The following is a 21,691-nucleotide window of genomic DNA, read 5'->3' as shown; positions in this document are numbered from 1 at the left end:
TGATTTTAGACAGACTATTAATGGCCTTGTTTCATTTTTGGTTACTGGGTCCCAGTTTGGCAATTTGTTTAGATCTAGGGATATGATGTTAAGAGTTTGTGAGGGTTTAGTTTCCTCAAATATTTGGGTGAAGTACCGTTCCCATATATTTGCTGGGATACCACAGCAAGCTGATCCTGATCGGGGGAGGGGGGTGCCTAGCTCCCCAGAGAACAAGGCCCAGAATAGCTTAGAATCTTTGTTTAACACAGAGTCTAGGAAGATGTTCCATTGTTTTTGAATTGATTGTTTTTTTTTAATGGGCAATCAGGGTTTTATATTGGTTTTTGACTATATAGTACTCCTGAGGGAGAACAGCAAGATTCTTTTTCCTATACTGCATGTATATTCCTCTAAGTTGGTTTTTTAAAGAGAGCATTCCTTATCATACCATTTAGGAATATTCCTTCCCGGTCATTTATGGGTGTGAAATTGTTCTGGGCTTAGAACAGATCATATTGCCAAGGTAGATTCCATAGGCCTCACCAGGTACATGGTGTCAGAAAGTTGGAATAAGTTCAGAGGAGGACAAACAAGAGGATAAAGGGACTGAAAGCCAAGTCTGTGAGAAATGATTGAAGGAGCTGCATAAGTTTAGCCTGGAGAAGAGAAGAATGAGGCGATGTGACAGCCATCTTCAAATCTTTTTGAAGGATTGTCACATGGAAGATTGAGCAGGCTTGTTTCTCCAGCTCCAGCGTGGAGAACCTAAAATAAAAGATTCAAATTACAAAAAAGGGTATTTTGACTAGATGTTTGGAAGAACTCTTAGAGACTAAGAGCTGTGCAACAATGGACTTGATTTCCTCAGATGGTGATTGGGTTTTTAAAACAGAGATTGAATGACTATCTGTAAGGGTTACTTTAGTTTTTAGATTTCCTGCTTCATCCAAGGGGTTGGACTCTGTGACCCATGGCATTCTGCCAACCCCTCGCTCTACAGTTCTAAAGGTAAACATAAGTTAATGAGCAAATGAGCCAGATGATCAAACTGGAGGATATTCTTTGCCTCGAGGTTGTCACAAATTTCTTTTTTATTCAGATTAAAAAGTCCTATCTCAAAAACACCAAAATGTAGTGATTAGTCCACCCAGCCTAGATCTCTGAGTGTTTGCCTTTTAAAAGCCTTGTTTTGGACCTCTTATGTAGTCCAAAGTGTTGACTTAACCATTGCCCTTTCATCCCTCACCCCTTTGAGAGGCTCTTTATCTTTAACACTTCTCTGACAAGCATAGTTCTCCATCCTGGGATTAGGAACATCCACCAGATTTGGACAATGCAAATAGGAAAGGGAGGATGGGAGAGGCAACACATACATGTTAGCCACTATCAAAATGTAGGCTGTTACCTTCCACGTAGGTCTAATGCCCTGAGTTTGAACAGAAAGTGATATTTGTTGGTGGTGTTATTTTTTTTTTCTAAAATGCAGCCCTGAGAAGACAAAAGATACCAGCAAAGGTGTTGGTGGCCAGTTAATATTTCAGAGGCACCACTTCCTGTGAAATGACAGTTGCCTACTTGAGAAGCTATCAAGTTGTTTCACTTGCAGACCCTTTCCTTGTTGCATTGTGTTAGTCATGAAGAGGGAAGCACATCTAGCTCGAGCCCTTTGCAAAGTAGAAGATGCCCCATGCTACTACAATTTCAGGCCAAGGGGAAAGCCAGAAGCACCTAAGGATGAATCTAAATTGCAAGGTAAATCATGAGGTAATGGTGGGATTCAAAGATTTCTAACTTATTTATCATCTTGCAGTCCTGACAACGATAGTCTTGGTGATTTCAACAGGTCAGTATATTTGGGAATGAATACTAGATAGCATTATATATGAGTGCATGTATGGGTGTGAAAGCTGGAAAGTTAAGAAAGCTGACAGGAAAAAAATTGTTTTGCTTGAAATATAGTGCTGGAGGAGAAATTTGTGGATACCCTGGACCACCAGAAAGACAAACAAGTGGGTCACAGAGCGACTCAAGCCTATATTATCTCTGGAAGCAAATATATAGAAACTGAAGCTGTGCTCCTTCGGGCACAGTATAAGCAGGCAGGATTCTCTGGAAAAGACAATAGCACTGTGAAAGGTGGGGGAGAGCAAGAAGGGGGGAAGACTCAGTATACGATGGATTGGTTCCCTAAGGGAAACCAACCTGGCTTCTTGGGGCAGCACATTCCAAAGCTTGGGAGCAACCACTGAGAAGACCCTCTCTCATGCCATCATGAAACATGCTCAGGAGGTGGTGGAACTGAAACAATAGCCCTGATTTGAAAGAGTGGTGGAGGAAGACAAAGAGAGAGAAAGGGAGAGGGAAAGGGATGGAAATCAATCTACTGCATGCATGGAAGATATGGTTTGGCTGCCTAAAATGTTTTTTTTTACCTTCTGTATGAGATCAGCATCACATGTTTTCCATCAGGGCCAATGGGTGTGACATACTTGCGCACGTACATACACAGAGTGCCTGCATACATAAGTTACACTATACAGTGTGGGTAGAAAGGCACATACAGTAGATGCTGTTTCTGTAGTGTCAGAAAGTGTCTGTCATATAGTATAATTTGTCTCTAAAAGCAGAAAAGCCTGGATTCAAATCCTCACCCAGACATATCCCTGAATCATTGGGTGATGCTGGACCAATCCTTCTTTCTCAGTCTAATCTTTCTCACAGATGTCCTATGAGAATCAAACATAGGGGGAAACGTCTATCTTCATCATCTAAAGCACTTTGCGATAAGTGTGGGAGCAAAACCTAAAAATATACAGTTCTGGGTATATATATATATATATTTCACATGGGTGACAATTAAGCACTTAACTGTTAATTGTGAACACCTCCATAGTTCCTTTTAGAAGACTTGTGGTTGGATGTTTATGCATGATTGTCTGACACATCTCAGAAGTCGAAAATCTCCCCTAACGAAATTGGCTGGCAGCTATTCCGAAGAATATAAATTAGGTTTTCCATCAAGTGTGTAAGTATTTTCATATATGTGTTATATCAGGGTTAGCTAGACTTGACATTTTTTATTAAAACATCAAATTCCACCAACTGGAGAGATAATGGCAGAACGATGGCTCTGGCAACTGGATATAAAATATAATATACATAAAATTAGAAGGAACAAGGCATATGGTTAGACCAAGAACTTGTGATGACCAGAACCACATTCATGAGCCCTTTCACACAGATCAATCATTGCTCCCCCCCCACCTCAGTACTCTCTTCCAGCATCCCAGTTTGAGGATCAGAAGCTCTCATTCTTAGGCAACAGGAAATGTAACTATCTCACAGTTCAGTGACTAGAAGCCTACCAGCAGATCATGACTGTTAGCAAGGCAGAAGTGGTTCTGCTCCTCCCAGATCCCTATCAGGGGTGGCAATGGATTGGGGGCATGTTTAGGTACACAGATGTTTCCATATTATCTTGGCTTAGGGTTTGGGCTTTGATGGAAAGGAAGTAAGAGAACACTCCAGCACTAAAGAACAGGTAGCTTAAGTTTTCCCTTTTGGGCACAAAAGTAATACAACCAGAAAGTCCATGTATTTTCCTGTGCCATAGATTCCAGAATTGGTAAACACTGGCTTTTGTTGGCTTTATCAGAGTGGCAGACCTGGTTGCCAGCAGCCCTAAGTGGCTCTCAGGTAAGACCAGGTTAATACCGCTTCTTGCTGACCTGGGCAGTCCTGTAGTACTGTTTTCTTAGCTAAATTTTTATTTATGTATTTAAAATATTTTCACTCCCCCTTTCTCTTAAAAAGGACCCAAGACGGAAGATCTAGTCTTCTCCCTTTTTCTGCTGGAGAAAGTTGTTTTTATCTGTGCCTCTGTTTAACCTCACCCTTCTTAATCATTGGTCTGTCATTGCTATGTCATTGCATTTACATCTAATTTATCTTATTCAAAATAACACAGAATAAGATCAATTTTAAAATAAAATATTAAATACTGACCCCATACCTCAACAAATAAAGCAATCCCCATCCAATAAATCAAATACAAATCAATGGCAAATGGACAACATAAAGATGGTTAACCCATACGGCACTGAGATGATGCTTGCAAAAGCTTCAATAAACAACCTGGTTTTGAGCATCCTCTTGAAAAGTGAGGCAGGAGGCCAGGTGCAGGTCTACTAGGAGCCCATTCCAAAGCGAAGGGGCCATGACCGAGAAGGGCCTGTTTCTAGTTTATTACTTCCTGGCCTCCCTTGGGGTGACAACCCAGAAGCACATTAGCCTGGGAGGAGTGAGTGGTATATGTGAAAGGTCTTGGAAAAATACACTTCAGTAAGTACCAAATTATTCAGATTGGTTATTTTTTTTACCTGAATCCATTGGAGGAAGGGATTTGAGAATTTTTAAAAAATTATGGAAGTTTAAACTTTCCTTCTCCTATGTGCAATGGGCCCAAATTTAATTAGCCACTCTCTCCTGCATATTTATAGGCCAAAAAAACATAAAATAATGTTCAGTGGAATGTTACACATGTAATGCAGTTTAACCCTCAGAATGAATGGACCCCTTTAAAGCTAAGCATTAATTCTGAAAAGTAGAACTAAACTGAAATCACACCAAAAACATTTTGTCATAAGTCCCACAGGTGGGAGAAGTCATTTTCTTAGTGTGAGCAATAAATGATTTGGAAGCAAAATCTCTTGTTGATTTCCTGGAAATCACTCACAAACCAAACGGTGTTGAGATACAGTAAGTGATAATAATAAAGCTAAATAAAATTTCACTGCCATACATTCTATGAATATTTTTTTAATTACATGCCATTCTTTACATTAAAATATGTTTTACCCTTCTTCCCAGACAATGTGAAACGCCCCAGGGCTCTTGGGGGGCCTGCCAGGAAGTCACATATCTACTAGGAACATCCTGCACTGGCCAAAACACGTTGAAATTAAACCACAATTTGGCACTTGAGAAGAATCTTTGCAAACAAATCTAGCTGATTCGTATCACCTGCAGACTCTATATTCACACAGCAGCTCCCAAGAAACAGCTCACATCCATAATCAGTAGTTTCACTATGTACTTATACGAACAGAATTAATATGTTTACCAGAAGACTATTTGCTCTACCAGGCAAAGCACATTGAGAACTGGAAGGCTGAATAAAGCTAGACGGGATATCAGACTAAAGTGGACCCTCTACTTACAGAATGAATCCATATTGGAATGGTGGCTGCAGGTCGAAAACTCTGTAGGTCGAGTCTCCATTGACCTACAATGCATTGAAAACCGATTAATCCCATAACCGGCCGTTTTTGTTCCATTTTTGTTCCATTTTGTTGTTGTTGTTGTTTTCTGGTCTGTAGGTCGATTCTCAGGCTGCAAATCAAACCTAAATTTTGTGGCCAGAGAAGTCTGTAATTTGAAAAGTCTGTAAGTCACATTTTTTTTCCTGGTCTGTAGGTCGATTCTCAGGCTGCAAATCGAACCTAAATTTTGTGGCCAGAGAAGCTGGTAACTTGAAAAGTCTGTAAGTCGAGCCGTCTGAAAGTCAAGGGTCCACTGTATTTCAATCGGCCCTGAGGTGTTATGGAAAATGGAGTGAAATGGTTACCACACTTTTCCTGTCCCAAAGCTGACTCCCATCCTTATGGTTTTGCTGGCCATCCTCTTGGGGAGACCATCTGCTGCCTGCCTCTCTCTAGCTAAAGGAAGAGAACAAACTGGAAGGGTCTTCAAAGGAAGACAAAGGAAGGAAATGAGCCTAAGATTGACAATCTGCCTGTGGGTTTAGTAGCAATCTGGTTGCTACTAAAGATTCGGAGAGACAAAGGGGAAGAAACCACTTGGGCCGTCTCTCCAGGTTCATCACAACCACCACTTCTGCAAAGTGGGGCAGGTCATTTGGTACATGTGTTGATGCTTATAGCCCAACATTTGTCCTCTGCTACAGCCCATGGGAACGGCTGCTAGTGGTGAGAGTTATGGAAGAAACCTTCACATCCAAAGTGTGGAGATATTCTTCTTCAGCAGATTATTAGGAAGGCTTTGATCCCCACTTCATTTTGTTCTCCTGCCAAGTCTAGGATGGCTGTTGAGTAGATGTTCCTCTCTTTGGCTATGGGGGATGTTCCATGTTCTCTTTGAGCTCTATTCTGATATCAAAGCCATCATTTAAGAAAATGTGGTCCCTTCCTAGTAGTAGTTTAGTCGTTTAGTCATGTCCAACTCTTTGTGACCCCATGGACCAGAGCACGCCAGGCCCTCCTATCTTCTACTGCCTCCCGGAGTTGGGTCAAATTCATGTTGGTTGCTTCGCAGACACTGTCCAGCCATCTCATCCTCGGTCGTCCCCTTCTCCTGTTGCCCTCACACTTTCCTAACAGCAGGGTCTTTTCCAAGGAGTCTTCTCTTCTCATGAGATAGCCAAAATACTGGAGCCTCAGCTTTAGGATCTGTCCTTCCAGTGAGCACTCAGGGTTGATTTCCTTGAGAATTGATAGGTTTGTTCTCCTTGCAGTCCAGGGGACTCTCAAGAGCCTCCTCCAGCATCACAGTTCAAAGGCATCAATTCTTTGGCGGTCAGCTTTCTTTATGGTCCAGCTCTCACTTCCATACATCACAACAGGAAAAACCATAGCTTTGACTATTCGGACTTTTGTTGGCAAGGTGATGTCTCCTAGTCATACTGAAATAGCTCTGTAATTTCAAATAACCACAAGAAAGCAGCTTCTGCTCTTTTTGTGCCTCCTCCCACTAGGGACCGATCTTTGAAAGCTCAGTGGGAGTCAATATAGATAATCTGTGGCTGCTTTGAATGAGGAAAATTCCAGGTTGGGCATACTTAGAATAGGAATGGAAAATAAAGCTGTTTATGTCATCATGCCTTGATGCATCACTACATCTGTGCACGGTTGGGGCTCACCAATGCATCTCAGAAAGGAAATTGTACAGCTTGGGCGGGGGGGGGGGAGAAAGGAACCAAAATGGAGCAGGGAATGAATTGACTCTTTACTGAGGAAACATTCCAATATTTGGGACTCCCCCCCCCCCACCCAGTTAAAATAAAAAAGTAAGAAGAGATATTACACCAAAATTGAGGTGATGTTGGGAGAAAAATAAGGAAAAGTAGAGAGAAACTAAAAACAAAATATTGTGCCACTTTAAGGACTAACAGATTTGTTTCGATGTGTTTGTGAATCCAAATCCACTTCCTCTGACACATGGCGTGCTCATACTGTTTATATGAGTTTATCCATGTTCCCACAGTGGCACAGTGACCAGGCAAGGATACAGACAACAGATGTTCCTGGATCAGTAAGGAATGGGATCATGTGGGTGTTACATACTCAAAATTGCAGGTTGTAGCCCAGGTGATGATGTGTATGCCCGGTAGATTTGGCTGTTACAGAAATGTTAGGAGTTGTTTCTGGGGCAGAGCTCACCCTGTGTCAAGGGAGACAACTATTTTGTATACATGTTATAGAAAACTGGATTGTTAGCATTTGTAGTGTGCCAAGAAGCCTTGATCCCTATTTAAGGTCTTAAGGATACACTTGTATTTGTTTATGTAGCCTACTTCCACTTGTTTCTCACTACAGTCTTTCTTTATAATTCTCTTTTTCCTACAATAGTGACTTTGAGATCCATAACAGAATAGATCCTGAAAGATCCAAGCATTCAGATACTGGTTGTCTGTGTTGCCACTGCTGATCTCCAATGATGTTGGGTGGCATTCTTTCTCTCTTTTAGTGTAGTCAACATGTTGAAACAGACTAACAGGGCTACACCTTTGGAAACAGGACAGAGGCATACAAAGTTAAATATAGTGTGGCAAAAAATGTAAAGTGGGAAGACTTCTTTCCTGTCTTATAAACTGAGAACCTAGGAGCCATCCCATGAAACTAAGGCATGAATGAAAGATTCAATGTAAAACAAAAGGTGAAGAAAAATGTAACTTTCCTATTGTTACATTTTCCTTCCAAGTAGGTAATTCCTTCAGAGTTCAGTCAAACTTGCAAATGAAGCCCATATTTACCTCGTAAAAACCAATCATGAAACAAAACCAAGCTAATTTTCAACAAGAGGCAAGTTCATGTGATGTCTTCTACCTATGAGGGAAATTCTGCATTTCATGACCTGCCAGCATCATCATTCAGTTTGGTCCAGGGGAGTCAGAAGGAGGTATTTCTTCACAGAACATGTAGTTCAACTATGGAATTTGGAATCACAAGATGAAGCACGGGCAACCATTAACTTAGGTTACTGTAAATGAGCATGAGGAAAATTCATTGAGGATAAAACTGTCAGGGGGCGCATCCCTGCTACCTCTAAGATGAAAGACCATCAACAAACTGTGCTTTAGTTCAGGGTTTGTTTAAGACATGCCCTTTATTCATTACCAGAGCTATACAGAATAGCCATTTGATATGCCTAAATCTTTCCAGACCAAATGCCCCTTTCTGAAAAGATGCTGCAATCTCTCGTCATACAGGCCTGCAGCATTTATAAGAGAACAGAGAGTCAGGACCATACTGCATATTTTTCTTGACTATAGAAAGGCAACGTTTTGCAACATAAAACAAGTTTCAAAGATAGAAGGAGAGGATGTGATCACAATACGACCGTATGAAAGACTACAGTATATGCTCTGTACAAAAGCTTTAGGTTGCAAAATTAGATTTTCATTTGATTACACAAAAGGATTGCAAATACTCGGTCTCTAGAGTCCTACAAGGGTCCAACATTCTTTTCTTATCAGGCGAACAGATCAAGTGTTGTCACAGATCGTTTTGTCAATACAGCTGTGTGTCGCCCTCATCATTCAGGCTTACATAGAATATGGGCATTAGGATTTTCTCCATCAAAGGCCACATTTTGTGCAGTCCTCTCACCTTCTGATGGTCTATTGCATTATAACTGTTTCCGTTGTGTGCAAATTTGTGTGGTTTTAAAAATTATTATTATTAAATTAAAACTCTTCCCTGAATCATTAGCTCTTATAGATATCCTGCTGAGGCATCCCAGACGGCTTCGGTGTCTTCTTGGATCTGGATGTGCTATCATCCTCCTGCTCGTGGGAGCCATAATAGCCCTTGGTGTTTGGGGTGAGTGGTTGTCCATGTTTAACATCACACAATGTTGTCCATGAAGCATTATGGCTCATCCTTAGCCTTACAGAAGAAGCCTCCAAGTGTCATCAGCAGTGCTTCAGAAAACAGTACTCCAACCATCTCCTTGTTAATTAGCAACAATTTGCCCCCACAACTTATGTCATTCCTCTTACTCTGAAGTAAAATCCCAACAGGATGCTGGGCAGGATCAACAGACCAGGTTGCTTATACAGCCCTCTCATTGGATCCTCATAACAATCCTGTGAAGTAGGATAGCTTGAGAGATGGTGACTGGTTCAATGTCACCCAGCGACTGGGTAAGGATTTGGACCCAGTTCTCCCCAGCCCTACTACAACACGTGAACCACCTCTTGGTGTCTCACTGCATTGACAACTGAGTTTTAGTCATGCACACAAAATGCTACAGATTGAGTCTGGGAAAACAAGGACAACCCACCCCCTCGACACACATAGGCCCCAAAATGGTGGTGGTGGGAGGGAAGGAGCTTGGCAACAATTTGGTCTCGGATTCTCTGCAGATAAGAGAGAGTGATTCCAGACAAAAGGGCTAGCTTTAAGTAAACTGTCTCTATTTCTACAGAAGATGCCACAGCATGGGCCAAACTCCTCTCAGTTATGTCTGGTGGCATTCTGCAAGGGGTGTACATCTTGATAGCTCATTGCCACAAGCAAAGCTGTTTGTGTAGTTATTTGTTATCACGCAACTTGGTGTACAGCAGCAAATGCCTTCACTAACTTTGTATGTGGGTTGTGTGCTGTCAAGTTGGAACCGACTTATAATCACCTTAATAGGGATTTCAAGGTAAGTGAGATGTTTAAGGAGTGTTTTACCTGTTTTTTTACACACACACATACACAGTGTGTGTGTGTCTGTGTGTGTGTGTGTGTGTGTGTGTGTGTGTGTATGTGTGTTTCTGTGGCAACTGGGGAAACCATTTACCATCAACGTTTCTGCTGATCACATTATGCTGGTATGAAAATACCATAGAATTTTAGCCATCTTTTTTTTTTTTAAATAATCTTAAGCTATAATAGTATCTTTGGTTTGTTCATCACCAAAATAGGAATCCCATTGAAAGCTTGGGAGACCAAAGAGTCTCTGGATGCTCTGGAGGATCCACATGCCGTCCAAGAATCCAACTGCAGCCAAGGATGCAACCATGGGACTCAACAGACCAGCCACAATGACTTTCAGGCTTTGCTACAGTTTCTCTGCAAATTGCATGACAATGATCCATCAGGTAACTTTGGTGTTTACTGTATTAAGAGTTCCATGGACTCTCTCATGGTACAATGGCTGCCATTCCATCTTGGTCCATTCCTCAGCTATTCCCTCTACTCCTCTGTCCTTTTCCACCTTCTGATCACAGACCGGGACACCCCAATCTCAAGGTAAGAGGTCAGAGGACCAATTGGGCAAAATCCAGACCCTTTTGCTCCATTCCCTGGCACACAACCCCCTTTCTGGGTCTGGGTCTTTTAGGCTGGCTGTTCTGCAATGATTAGTACAGAGTTAAATTTCCAGTCTCTGGCTCTACAGCCAGATTCCGAATTCCCTGAGCTATGCGTCCCGGGTTTAGCCAGAAACCAGAAGTAAGTTTTACAGAATCCAGTGGAGGAAATGCTGTTTAAAACTTGGAACGAAACCACGTCCATCACTTTTGATAGACAATTTCAAACTTGAGAACAAAACGGTCTCTGTCTAATTCCACAAGTTGGATTATGAGTTATTTGGTATCAGTATGAATACAAGAAGTCATTTATTGCAGTTGAGAAATATTTAGACCTCAGGCAAGTAAACCAATATGAGCTTCATCTATTTTGTTTGTTTGTTTTAAACAGAAACTTCAAAGTGCAAACTCTGCCCTGAAAACTGGTGGCGTCATGAGAACAAGTGCTACTGGATCTCCAAAGAAAAACAAACCTGGAATGTCAGTCAGGATGACTGTACGGGGAAAGTCTCTCACCTTGCCGTGATTCAGAAAAAAGAAGAGCTGGTAAACACGGACTAGGATTTTTTGTTCTCTGCACTGTAGAAAGAGAAATTCAATAAAGTAAACTGTGTAGTGACACAGGTCAAGGCATGCCCACTGCCCCACCCCTGCACCTCCTGCACCCCAAATCCAGTTTGGACCAGGGAATCTATGACCTGAGGCACTTGGAGAGTGCAATGGGAAGAAGGGATCCATCCCTTGACACACATATGTATAACACACCCAAATGATTCTGCTCTTGTGTCATGGGAGTAAGGGGAAAAAAATGAATATTCCTCAAAATTTGTGAAAGAAATCTTGTTCTTTCAACTTCTCACCTGATCATCTCCTTTGTCCAGGAATTAGTTCTCTTTATTTTTTTTAATGGAGGTCTGTGTGTGTGATTGGTCCCTAGCAGAAAAAACACTCCTGAATGACAAGAAATGGGGGGGGAAAATCTGTGATACCCATGCATGCACATAGTCTAGCTATGGGGAATTTCAGAATTCACTTTAGTCTCCACACACCATTGTTCTGGGTGGCATTTGTTTTTAATTTAGTAATGTCTTAACTTTAAAAAAAACCACAACCCTATTATTTAGTACTGTATGTTTTAATGATTGTTGTAAACCTCGCAGAATAGTGCTTCACACTGAGGGGGTGGTAAAGAAAGAAAGAGAGAGAGAGAGAGAGAAATTCATGATATGCCTCAGGGACTCAAGAGGGGCAGGGCCTGGTGAAGGAGAAATATATTTGCCTTTGTAGAGTCTGGTTTTTTTAGGCTCCTCACCTCTCAACCTCTGTAACGTCTGGCTTGGCTTGCAGGAGCTGTGGCCGGGTCCTGCCTCCTGCTCCTCCTTGCCCTCTGCCTGAGCCTGCCAGCCAGCTGAGGAGGAGCCTCTGGCACTGCTGGGGAAGGAAAACCCACAACCAGGGGCCCCCGAGGGGAGGGGCCCCACAGTAGGGAGTGAGGGGAGCTTGGGGAGGTACAACAGAGGGAATAGGTGGGGTTCATACAGAAGGGAACTGGGGAGAGGTGAGTTGAAAGCAATGTGTCCTCCTCCTCCTCCTCTAAAAACTGTGGCAACACCACAAAAAACACTTTGCAACTCCCTTGGGGGGGTCACAACCCACAGATTGTGAACCCATAGTCTAGGCACTTTATATTGGAATTCAATTTAGGTAAGAAAAAAAACATTTTTTATATTTTCTTTATTTTTTGCCATAATAAATGTGCATCAATTCTGCATATACAGAGCAGTTGCCTAGTTGTGCCAGATGCATGAAAATGTAGGAGCATGCATTTTGACATCTGCAGACCTATTGCCATATCATTGACAGGATTTCATACAGCAGATCACTGATGGGGCACAGCTTCTGTGGATTGGACTGACAGTCGTACCCCATACACAGGAATGGGCCTGGGTAGAAGGTTCACTGTTTAATGACACACTGTGAGTACAGTATATTCTCTTGCAGTTCATGAAAGCTGGTCTGAGTCCTGATCTAACAATCTGTCTACTATATCAGTGGTCCCCAACCTTGGGCCTCCAGCTGTTCTTGGACTACAACTCCCAGAAGTCTTCACTACCACCACTGCTGGCCAGGGTTCCTGGGAGCTGAAGTCCAAGAACATCTGGAGGCCCAAGGTTGGGGACCACTGTACTATATCATGCCAGCTAAACTCCTTTAAGTATATTTTAGATTTAATTATTTTTAAATGGCCAGAATCCTATCAGTGTTCATGTAAGCTGGATGGGTCAGTGATTTAGGTACTGTATATGAAGAGCCAAAAGCTGGGAGTTCAATTCTCCACTGCACCTTCCAGAAGAAGAGCCAGCCTGTGTGGCCTTGGGCAAGCTGCACAGTCCCACAGCTCCCCCTAGAGGAGGTAAAGGTTCCCCTTGACAATGTTTGTCCAGTCGTGTTTGACTCTAGGGGGCGGTGCTCATCCCCATTTTCAAGCCATAGAGCCAGTGTGGGTTTTTTTGTCCGAAGACAATCTCCCGTGGTCACATGGCCAGTGCGACTTAGACACGGAACGCTGTTACCTTCCCACCGAGGTGGTCCCTATTTATCTACTTGCATTTGCATGCTTTCGAACCGCTAGGTTGGCGGGATCGTCGTGTGAATTCGATCTTACGACTGCTTGGTCTTCTGACCCTGCAGCACAGAGGCTTCTGCGGTTTAGCCCGCAGCGCCACCATGTCCCTTCCCCCTAGAGGAACGGAAGGGCAAACAACTTCCAAGTACTTTCTACCTGGAAATCCCTGAAAAAGGGTTGCCATGCCCTGATGGCACAAAATGACTATACGTTTTGCATAACCTGTTGTCGCTAAGTGTGGTTAATGAAAAGCTGGGGCAATATTTAGTCATGTGGGCCAGTCACGTGTGCCCAATTACACCCCATCAGTTAGTACTTCCAGTGCATATGAGTTCACCGGAATCTTTAAATGCGCGTCCTGTCCAGTAAAGTACGCGGTGGTTGTGGGAGTGTATAGAAAAGAGGAGCCCATGAAGAATTTCCTACTAAGCATCCGCTTCCTGCCAAGCCCCCCAACCCAGATAGACAGGGGATAGTTTACCATGTGTACCTTTGGCTGTTAAAATAATTTGCACAGAGGTGTCCATGTGATGCTCAGGACTCTGCTGCTGAGTATCTCGCTGTAGGATAAGCCGATCAGAAGTGGTAGAAGAGGAGTTGAGCCCCGGATTTATGGCAGCTCATTGAGGCATCTTGCTGAAGCACAAGCCATCTCCGTGTGCATCCAAGTATTTCACAGTTTACAACTAGTGAACAGTCAAGGTTGACAGAGGTGCGGCGTTACCAGACTACGCCAGGGGGCGCTATGGTGAAATGAACTGCTCAGAGATGAAACCAAACAGACACTGTTGTAGTGTTGGTAGAATTATTTACATTAAAGTTCATATATACAGGTACAAATACAACTTCTCTTGCTCTTTACACAGTCCTGCTCTTTCACAGTAGTTCTTCAGTTTGCAATAATAAATTACAGGTTCATTATCCAAAGATTGTTACCAATATAAATAGTCCAGCATCCATGAAGTCTTCTCCTCTCACCACGGAGATAGTCTTCCTCCAGGACCTTCCTTTTGCAATGTAGCAAGTCTTCATCCAGCGATGCAGCGTAAATTTCTTTCACAACCAAATAAACAGCTCTCAACTACACAACCACCAACTACTCAAACTACCCAACAGTTTGTGTCTGCTAGCTTGGCTAGCTTTATTCTTGGTTGCTCCAATTAACTTGGTTGTCCCACAGCTGTCTCAATTAACCCAGCTGTGTTACTTTGGTACATGTTGCTCACTAAATTCTGATCCTGTTATAACTTATCTACTGAATTGCAATGAACAATTCCTAAAGGTTGATTTGAGACCTGTCAATCTCCTCCAATTGTTTAGAGCAATTCTGTTACATATTTACTTACATTTTACATTGCTTCTAGCATATACAGAGTTCTTTTTACATTCATATATATATTATATCATTCCCAACATTTCACAAGCTTTGTCATGTTTAGTTGGCCCCAATACTTTAGTCAAACAATCAGCTTTATTATTTTCTGTTCCACAGTATACTAGTTCTATTAACCCATTTTCTATACTTTGCTTAACATTTTGGTACCTGATATCCGTGTGTTTTGATCTGCTCCTTACATTTGGTGAGTTTGCCATCTGTATGACAGCTTGATTATCTTCAAACACTTTAATTTGTGATTTTATATTTACTCCTAGATCTTGTGCCAATTGTTTATAGAAAATTAAATCTGTACATAATTCAGATAATGCTGCATATTGAGATTCAGCAGAAGACAATGATATAAATTTCTGTCTAGCTGTCTTCCAACTTATCAAACTTCCTCCCAAATGCACTGTTACGCCCGATGTTGATCTTCTGGTTATTAAATCACTCCCATAATTAGCATCGGCATAAGCAGTAATAGAAAGTTCTCCCTCTGGTTCTAAATTTAGCTTTTTATTTTGTGCCTCCTTTAAATACCTTAGTACTCTTTTTGCTGATTGCCAGTGTCTTTCATTAGGTTTGCTCACATTCCTTGATAATAAGTTCACAGCTATAGATATATCTGACCTTGACCATCTACTCAAATATAGTAAGCTGCCTATCAGTGATCTATATATTTCAATATCACATTCAGGACCATCAATATGTTCTTTCTCAAACTCAATGTTCATAGGAGTTGCTGCACCTTTACAATCTTCCATCTTATATTGTTTTAGGAGTTTTAATATTTTGCTCTTTTGAGCTATTTTAAATCCTCTCTCACTTCTTTCTATTTCTACTCCTAAGTAGTTACTTATTTCTCCTAAATCTCTTAATTTGTAGTGTCTCTTTAACATTTGAATTGTTTCTTCAGCTTCTTTCTTATCCTTGGTAAATATGGCTAAATTGTCAACAAATACTAATATTATAGCTTGTGTTTTCTCATTTATGAATAAACAAGGATCTGCCTTTCCTTGCACAAAACCATTATCTTTTAAAGTTTTGGTTAAATGTTGGTTCCATTCATGGCCACTTTGCCTCAGACCATATAAGCTCTTCTTTAATATCCAGCATTTACCTTCATTTTCAATGCCTGGTGGTATTTCCATATAAATTGTGTGTTTCAGGTCAGCATATAAATAGGCTGTCTCTATGTCAACATGCCTGGTCATGAGATTATGTTTGGCTGCATAGGGTAAAACAAATCTCAATGTCTCTGGTTTTAGAGCCGGTGCAAAAACTTGATCATAGTTGTTTGATGTTTGAGCATACCCCTTTGCCACTAGCCTTGCTCTATACCTCATATTACCGTTGGCATCCACCTTCCTTTTAAATACCCATCTGGATCCAATTACTTTTGATTTTTCAGGCAGTTTCACCTCCTCATAAACTTTCAGTTGTTTTAATGAATTTAACTCTTTCTCCATTGCCTCTTTCCATTTTATTTGTTCCTTCTCAGGCATATTGCATATATCATCATATGTCTCTGGTTCAGCCACATTGAGACAGTAATAAGTCTCAGGCTTGTACCTGTCTGGAGTTCTTCTCTCTCTGCTAGACCTCCTAGGTAATTCCCTGTCCTCCTCGAGAGTTTCCCTCTCTTCTGAGTTGGATGGAATTTCTTTATCAGATTGCATTTCCTCAGTTTCTACTTCTCTTTTTATTTCCTGCTCTGTTTGAGAGTCACTATCATCTCCACTATCTTTATTCCTTTCAGACAATTTAATTATTGTTTCTGGGGGTTTACATATTTTGTCCCAGTTACTGTGCTCGTTAAATGAAGCACTGCTACTTATCACAAGTTTGTTGGTATTTGGCAATCCAAACCTAAATGCTCTCCTATTTTGTTGGTATCCTAGGAAATACATCAATTTGGCTTTCTTTTCTCCCTTTCTCCTTATTTCTTTTGGGATGTGAACCCATGCAGGAGATCCAAAAACGTGTAAAAAATTTAAATTTGGTTTTTTCCCAGTCCAAATTGTGTAAGGTATGTTGTCTATTCCACTGTGCCAAAGAATATTAATATAAAAATTTGCGCACAGTATAGCTTAACCCCAATATTTCTCAGACAGTTTACTCCCCCTAATCATTACCTCAGCCATGTTCTGCAGAGTTTGGCCCCTTCTTTCAATAAAGGCATTCTGAGTAGGTGTATAGGGAGCGGCTCTCCTGTGAGTAATACCATTTTTTCTTAATATTGCCTGAAATTTGGCACTGGTAAACTCTGTTCCATTGTCAGTTTGTACCATCTTAACCTTTTTTCCCTGTTTTGCGCTCTACAAATTTGAGCCATTTCTCAAACTCTACATGTACTGTACTTTTATCTTTCAAGAGATAGCAGTATCCAAACCTGGACTTTTGGTCTTCGATAGAGCGAATGTATCTAGCTCCTCCTAATGATGCACTTTTGGGTCCTATTACATCAATTGACACCAAATCTAATATATTTTTCACTTGTACATCACTATGTTTCAGTATAGGAGCTTTCTTACTCTTGGCTAATTGACATGCTTGACAATTTACATATTCATTACATTGCTTTAAATTAACTCCTACTGAGTTTTCAATTGTTTTTCTCAGTGTTTTGTAGTTTGCATGTCCTAGTCTTTGATGCCATAAATGAATACAATATTTGTGTATACATTTGTTCTCATAGACATTGTTAGCCCTAGTACAGTTTAGTCTATATAAATTATTTCTAACATAGCAATTCAATTTTTCATTGTTCTTGCTAGTTATTATACATTTATCCTCATGGAAAGTGCTGATAAACCCATTCTTTGCTAATGAACTCATAGAAAGTAAATTATGCTTCAATTTTGGAACATGTAAAACATCTATTGGTTTAGCTATATAAGGCAATTTAACTTTACCTCTTCCCAGTATTTTAGCACTAATACCATCTGCTAAGCATACTTGTTGGTTGGATACAGGTTGGTAGTTAAATATTAGCTTTTTGTTCTTACACATGCTGGCTGTTGCTCCAGAATCAACAATCCACTCTTCTTCCTGTTCAGAGTTATAAATTTCCTCAGTTAGGTTTAGTGTTTCTCTCTTGCGTCTTGTTTGTTTTTCTTTTTCTTTCTTAAATTTACAATCTCTTATCAGATGTTTTCTTGAGCCACAGGAAAAACAGCGTTTTCCAGAATGAATGCTTGCAGCTGTGTCCCCCTCCTCCTCACTTTCTTTCAGCTTATCACGGTGATTAGTGAGTTTGGAGTCTCGGAGTTGTTTGTTATCTTTCCTCTTTTGCTCTTCTTCCAAAAGTTTGCTCGTTGTATTAATTACTGTTAGCTCTGCTTGAGGAAGAATTTCCAAATTGGTCACCAGCTGATCATATGACTCATCTAATGAAGACAGGATAATAAATGCTTCTTGTATTTCTGTAAATGTGATGTTCTTTTCTCTTAAGTCCATCAGCATTGACTTCATTACCTCTAAATGTTGAAGCATACTCCCTCCAGCTTGTAGTCTAGTTCGAAAAAGTTTTCTAGCAATTTGTATCTGGCTTCCAATGTTATCTCTTACGAAGAGTCTTCTTAAATCCTCCCATGCCTTGTTTGCTGAGTTTTGGCCTCTCAGGTGGATAAGAAGACGGTCCTCTAGAGTTAACCCAATGGTCGCCAGTGCTTTAAAACTTAGTGCTCTTTTTTCTTCATCTAGTACTGCTGGGGGATTTTCTACTATGTCCCATAATGCTTCCTTTTGTAATAGCAATTGAACCTTCTGCTGCCAAGTTGAATAATTCTCCCCATTCAACTTCTTTATGCACAGTCCAGCCATAGACATTTCGTTGGCCATTTTTTACCACAGACTGTAGCCACACTACTTGGCTCTCTCTCTCTGGTCAGCAGTTTCTTCAATAAATTCTTAAATTTATACCTGGATGCAGTCTGGTGCGCTGTCTGGGCCCATAACCAATTTGACAGAGGTGCGGCGTTACCAGACTACGCCAGGGGGCGCTATGGTGAAATGAACTGCTCAGAGATGAAACCAAACAGACACTGTTGTAGTGTTGGTAGAATTATTTACATTAAAGTTCATATATACAGGTACAAATACAACTTCTCTTGCTCTTTACACAGTCCTGCTCTTTCACAGTAGTTCTTCAGTTTGCAATAATAAATTACAGGTTCATTATCCAAAGATTGTTACCAATATAAATAGTCCAGCATCCACGAAGTCTTCTCCTCTCACCACGGAGATAGTCTTCCTCCAGGACCTTCCTCTTGCAATGTAGCAAGTCTTCATCCAGCGATGCAGCGTAAATTTCTTTCACAACCAAATAAACAGCTCTGAACTACACAACCACCAACTACCCAAACTACCCAACAGTTTGTGTCTGCTAGCTTGGCTAGCTTTATTCTTGGTTGCTCCAATTAACTTGGTTGTCCCACAGCTGTCTCAATTAACCCAGCTGTGTTACTTTGGTACATGTTGCTCACTAAATTCTGATCCTGTTATAACTTATCTACTGAATTGCAATGAACAATTCCTAAAGGTTGATTTGAGACCTGTCAAAGGTCAACAGCTATATGCAGTAAAATAAATTCAGATAATCTTTTATTACAGGCCCAACGTAACAACAGGGTATCTGCAGGTAAACATAAAAACCAGTGGCAGAAACTCTGTTGGCATAATTGATGCCATGTAGCACTGACAATGTCATAAAGCAGCAATTTTTCAGAAATTAAGCATTCCTTAGTTCTGTCCCAAAGCGCCTGTAAAATTCCTTTCATTGCATTGGGGCCACAGGATGGGTTGAAGGGGGTCCTTAATTATAAAAAAAAAATCACTGCCATTGTTAAAAGTACCCTAGCAGCAGTGATTTTCTGTAAAGACATTCCTCTCCTGTCCTGCAGCCCCCAAGGCTTCCTACTAATAAAAGGGATTTCTTGGAAGCCTTGGGAACTTTGGGACAGAAGTCAGAAATGTTTGATTTCTTTAAAAAATCACCACAGTTGCTGATGTCATGAGCCTTACATGGTGTAAGTTATGCTAACAGGATTTCAGCCAATGTTATGCTGAGCTTCAGCTGAGCGGAACATTTCCCCAGCATAGTATGTACTACAGGATTGCACCACTTATACAAGCTTTGCTTTTGTGCAAGCGGGAGACTGCTTTGGTTCATGAGAGTCATGGCAAGTGATGCAATCTTGCATTTCTGCGCAGCTGGGACTTACTGCTCAGCAGAAACACAACAGGATAATGGCCTAAAGAGTGATCCATGTGAAAACACAAATTTCAGAAACAGTACTTCTATACACCTAGAATACACCCATTCAATGTGTATGTATATCTAGGTGTCATCAAGCAACTACAGCAAGGATGAACTAAGTAAGAGACTAGATCTATTTAAAGTGAGCCAATGGATTTAGCTAACCTTGGACAAACACTCTTTTAACATTCGCCTTTTTTCTGTAGGTTGCCAGTGACAGAAGCTGCTGAAATCAACAGCTGTGGAATGCTGAAAGGAAGCAAAGTTATATCAGACGCTTGCACTGCAGTAGCCAACTGGATCTGTGAGAAAGAGGCTTTTCTGGTGTAAATATGTAACAATAAGCTGTGCAGCAAACATATAGTCTAGTGGTTCCTAACCTTGGGTAACCCAGGGGTACTTGGACTACAACTCCCAGAAACCCTGGCCAGCACAGCTCGTGGTGAAAGCTTGTGGGAGTTGCAGTTCAAGTACCCCTGGGTTACTGATCCAAGGTTGTGAGTGGTGTTCTTAGACTACAGCTCCCAGAAGCCTTCACCACCACTTCTGCTGACCAGGATTTCTGGGAGTTGAAGTCCAAGAACATCTGGAGGGCCAAGGTTGGACACCACTGGCTCTATACTCAAAACTGTTTATGTGGGTCTTATTTCAGTACAGCTGTGCAAAGAATGATCTAGGTTAGTGGTTCCCAACCTTAGGTAACCCAGATGTTCTTGGACTGTAATTCCCAGAAGCCTTCACCATGAGTTGTGCTTGCTAGGGATTCTGGGACTTGCAGTCCAAGAACACCTGAGCTTGGGCAATCACTGACCTTGGTGTAAAGGCAACCTCCCCCCTTCATTTTCCTTTCCTAAGCTCCAAAGATCCTGGAGTTGCTCTCTAAAGGGGTGTTGAACCAAGGCAGGGCAGAGGAGGAACAAAACATTTGAGAGTGGGAAACAGTTGAGACCCTCAACGCCTTTAAGTCAGTACAGAGTGAAGGCAGGAAACACTGTATTTATTGTAAAAGAGTACCAAGGAGGGAAGAACGCTTTTGTTGATTTGATTCTCTTTGATGCTTACTTTTGAAGATTTGTTAAAGACCTGTTTGTTTTTAAAAAATAAAAAAAAAACCATTGTACAAACAATTATTTCAACTGAGCACATGAAACAGGGTGGAGCGTAAGTACACAGGAGCAATGCCAGCATGTCGGGTTAGCCCTTTGAAAATTCAGAACGATTGCATCATCACATTTCTGCGTAAGAAAATAAGAAGGTTTGTGTTTTTTTGGAGAAGTACACTTTGAGAGACAAAAACGTGATAACACTCCCGATTCCATCTCACTAAGGGCTTGGTTACACTGCTGATCTATATATGGATGTTTCCCCCAATGTTTCCGAAAATGAATTCAAGTCACGTGGGTTTTACTGTGAATGTTCACTTTTGGAAACTAAACCCAGAAGGACTTATTGTGTTGGCCGAAGAAGCTAAAAGGGTAGCCATGGAAGTCCCCCCCCCCCGATGCATGCGTGTGGCTACCTTGAGGACAAGGACGACTGCTGGTGGGTTGAGGCAAAAAGAAGCAAAAACAGTCCAAATGGAGAAAGAGAGAGGAGGGAAGGCAGCCACAGCCAGCCTCAAGAGTACGATGAATCAAGAAGGGTGGAGAGGAGGCGCTGGGCAGGACAGGTGGCACCTCTTTCGCATGATGGGGCAGAGGGAGTGGGGAGGGGGTCCTTCCGGCTACTGCCTTCTCAGGAAGCCACCAGCAGGATGGGAGTGCCGGGGAAGAAAGGAAACTTGAAAGAGGAGTCAGGAGGACACAAAGAACAGGAACGAATGCAAGTGGTTCTGGATTGAGCGTGTCA

General features: G+C 41.5%; 1 protein-coding gene across 2 annotated transcripts; it reads left to right on the top strand.

The window, feature by feature from the left end:
• The first annotated feature begins 137 nt into the window (after positions 1–137).
• On the top strand, positions 138–21,445 carry LOC110091628 (killer cell lectin-like receptor subfamily B member 1B allele C). 2 transcript variants are annotated; one of them, XM_072989133.2, is made up of 6 exons: positions 138–1,734; positions 9,000–9,101; positions 10,193–10,369; positions 10,971–11,125; positions 12,443–12,555; positions 20,050–21,445. In XM_072989133.2, exons 1-6 carry the CDS (start codon positions 1,617–1,619, stop codon positions 20,171–20,173), a joined length of 789 nt encoding a protein of 262 aa, XP_072845234.2. In that variant the 5' UTR covers positions 138–1,616; the 3' UTR covers positions 20,174–21,445. The 2 variants fall into 2 exon arrangements, with proteins under 2 accessions (XP_072845234.2, XP_072845233.2); XM_072989132.2 differs by having other exon boundaries at positions 8,991–9,101.
• The last annotated feature ends 246 nt before the right edge of the window (positions 21,446–21,691 follow it).

The sequence above is a fragment of the Pogona vitticeps genome, chromosome 2 (assembly GCF_051106095.1).
Source record: "Pogona vitticeps strain Pit_001003342236 chromosome 2, PviZW2.1, whole genome shotgun sequence".
NCBI classification, from domain to species: domain Eukaryota; kingdom Metazoa; phylum Chordata; class Lepidosauria; order Squamata; family Agamidae; genus Pogona; species Pogona vitticeps.
Note: the sequence above shows the minus strand (reverse complement) of the source record. Positions and strands in the feature narration are given on the sequence as shown.

What these genes read in the sequence shown, in the direction of transcription:
- LOC110091628 (XM_072989132.2), top strand. Translation starts at nt 1,617, where the DNA reads ATGAAGAGGGAAGCACATCTAGCTCGAGCCCTTTGCAAAGTAGAAGAT. An exon ending in GGATGAATCTAAATTGCAAG is followed by an intron (nt 1,735 to 8,990) that starts GTAAATCATGAG and finishes CTGAATCATTAG; the next exon opens with CTCTTATAGATATCCTGCTG. An exon ending in TTCAGAAAAAAGAAGAGCTG is followed by an intron (nt 11,126 to 12,442) that starts GTAAACACGGAC and finishes TATCATTGACAG; the next exon opens with GATTTCATACAGCAGATCAC.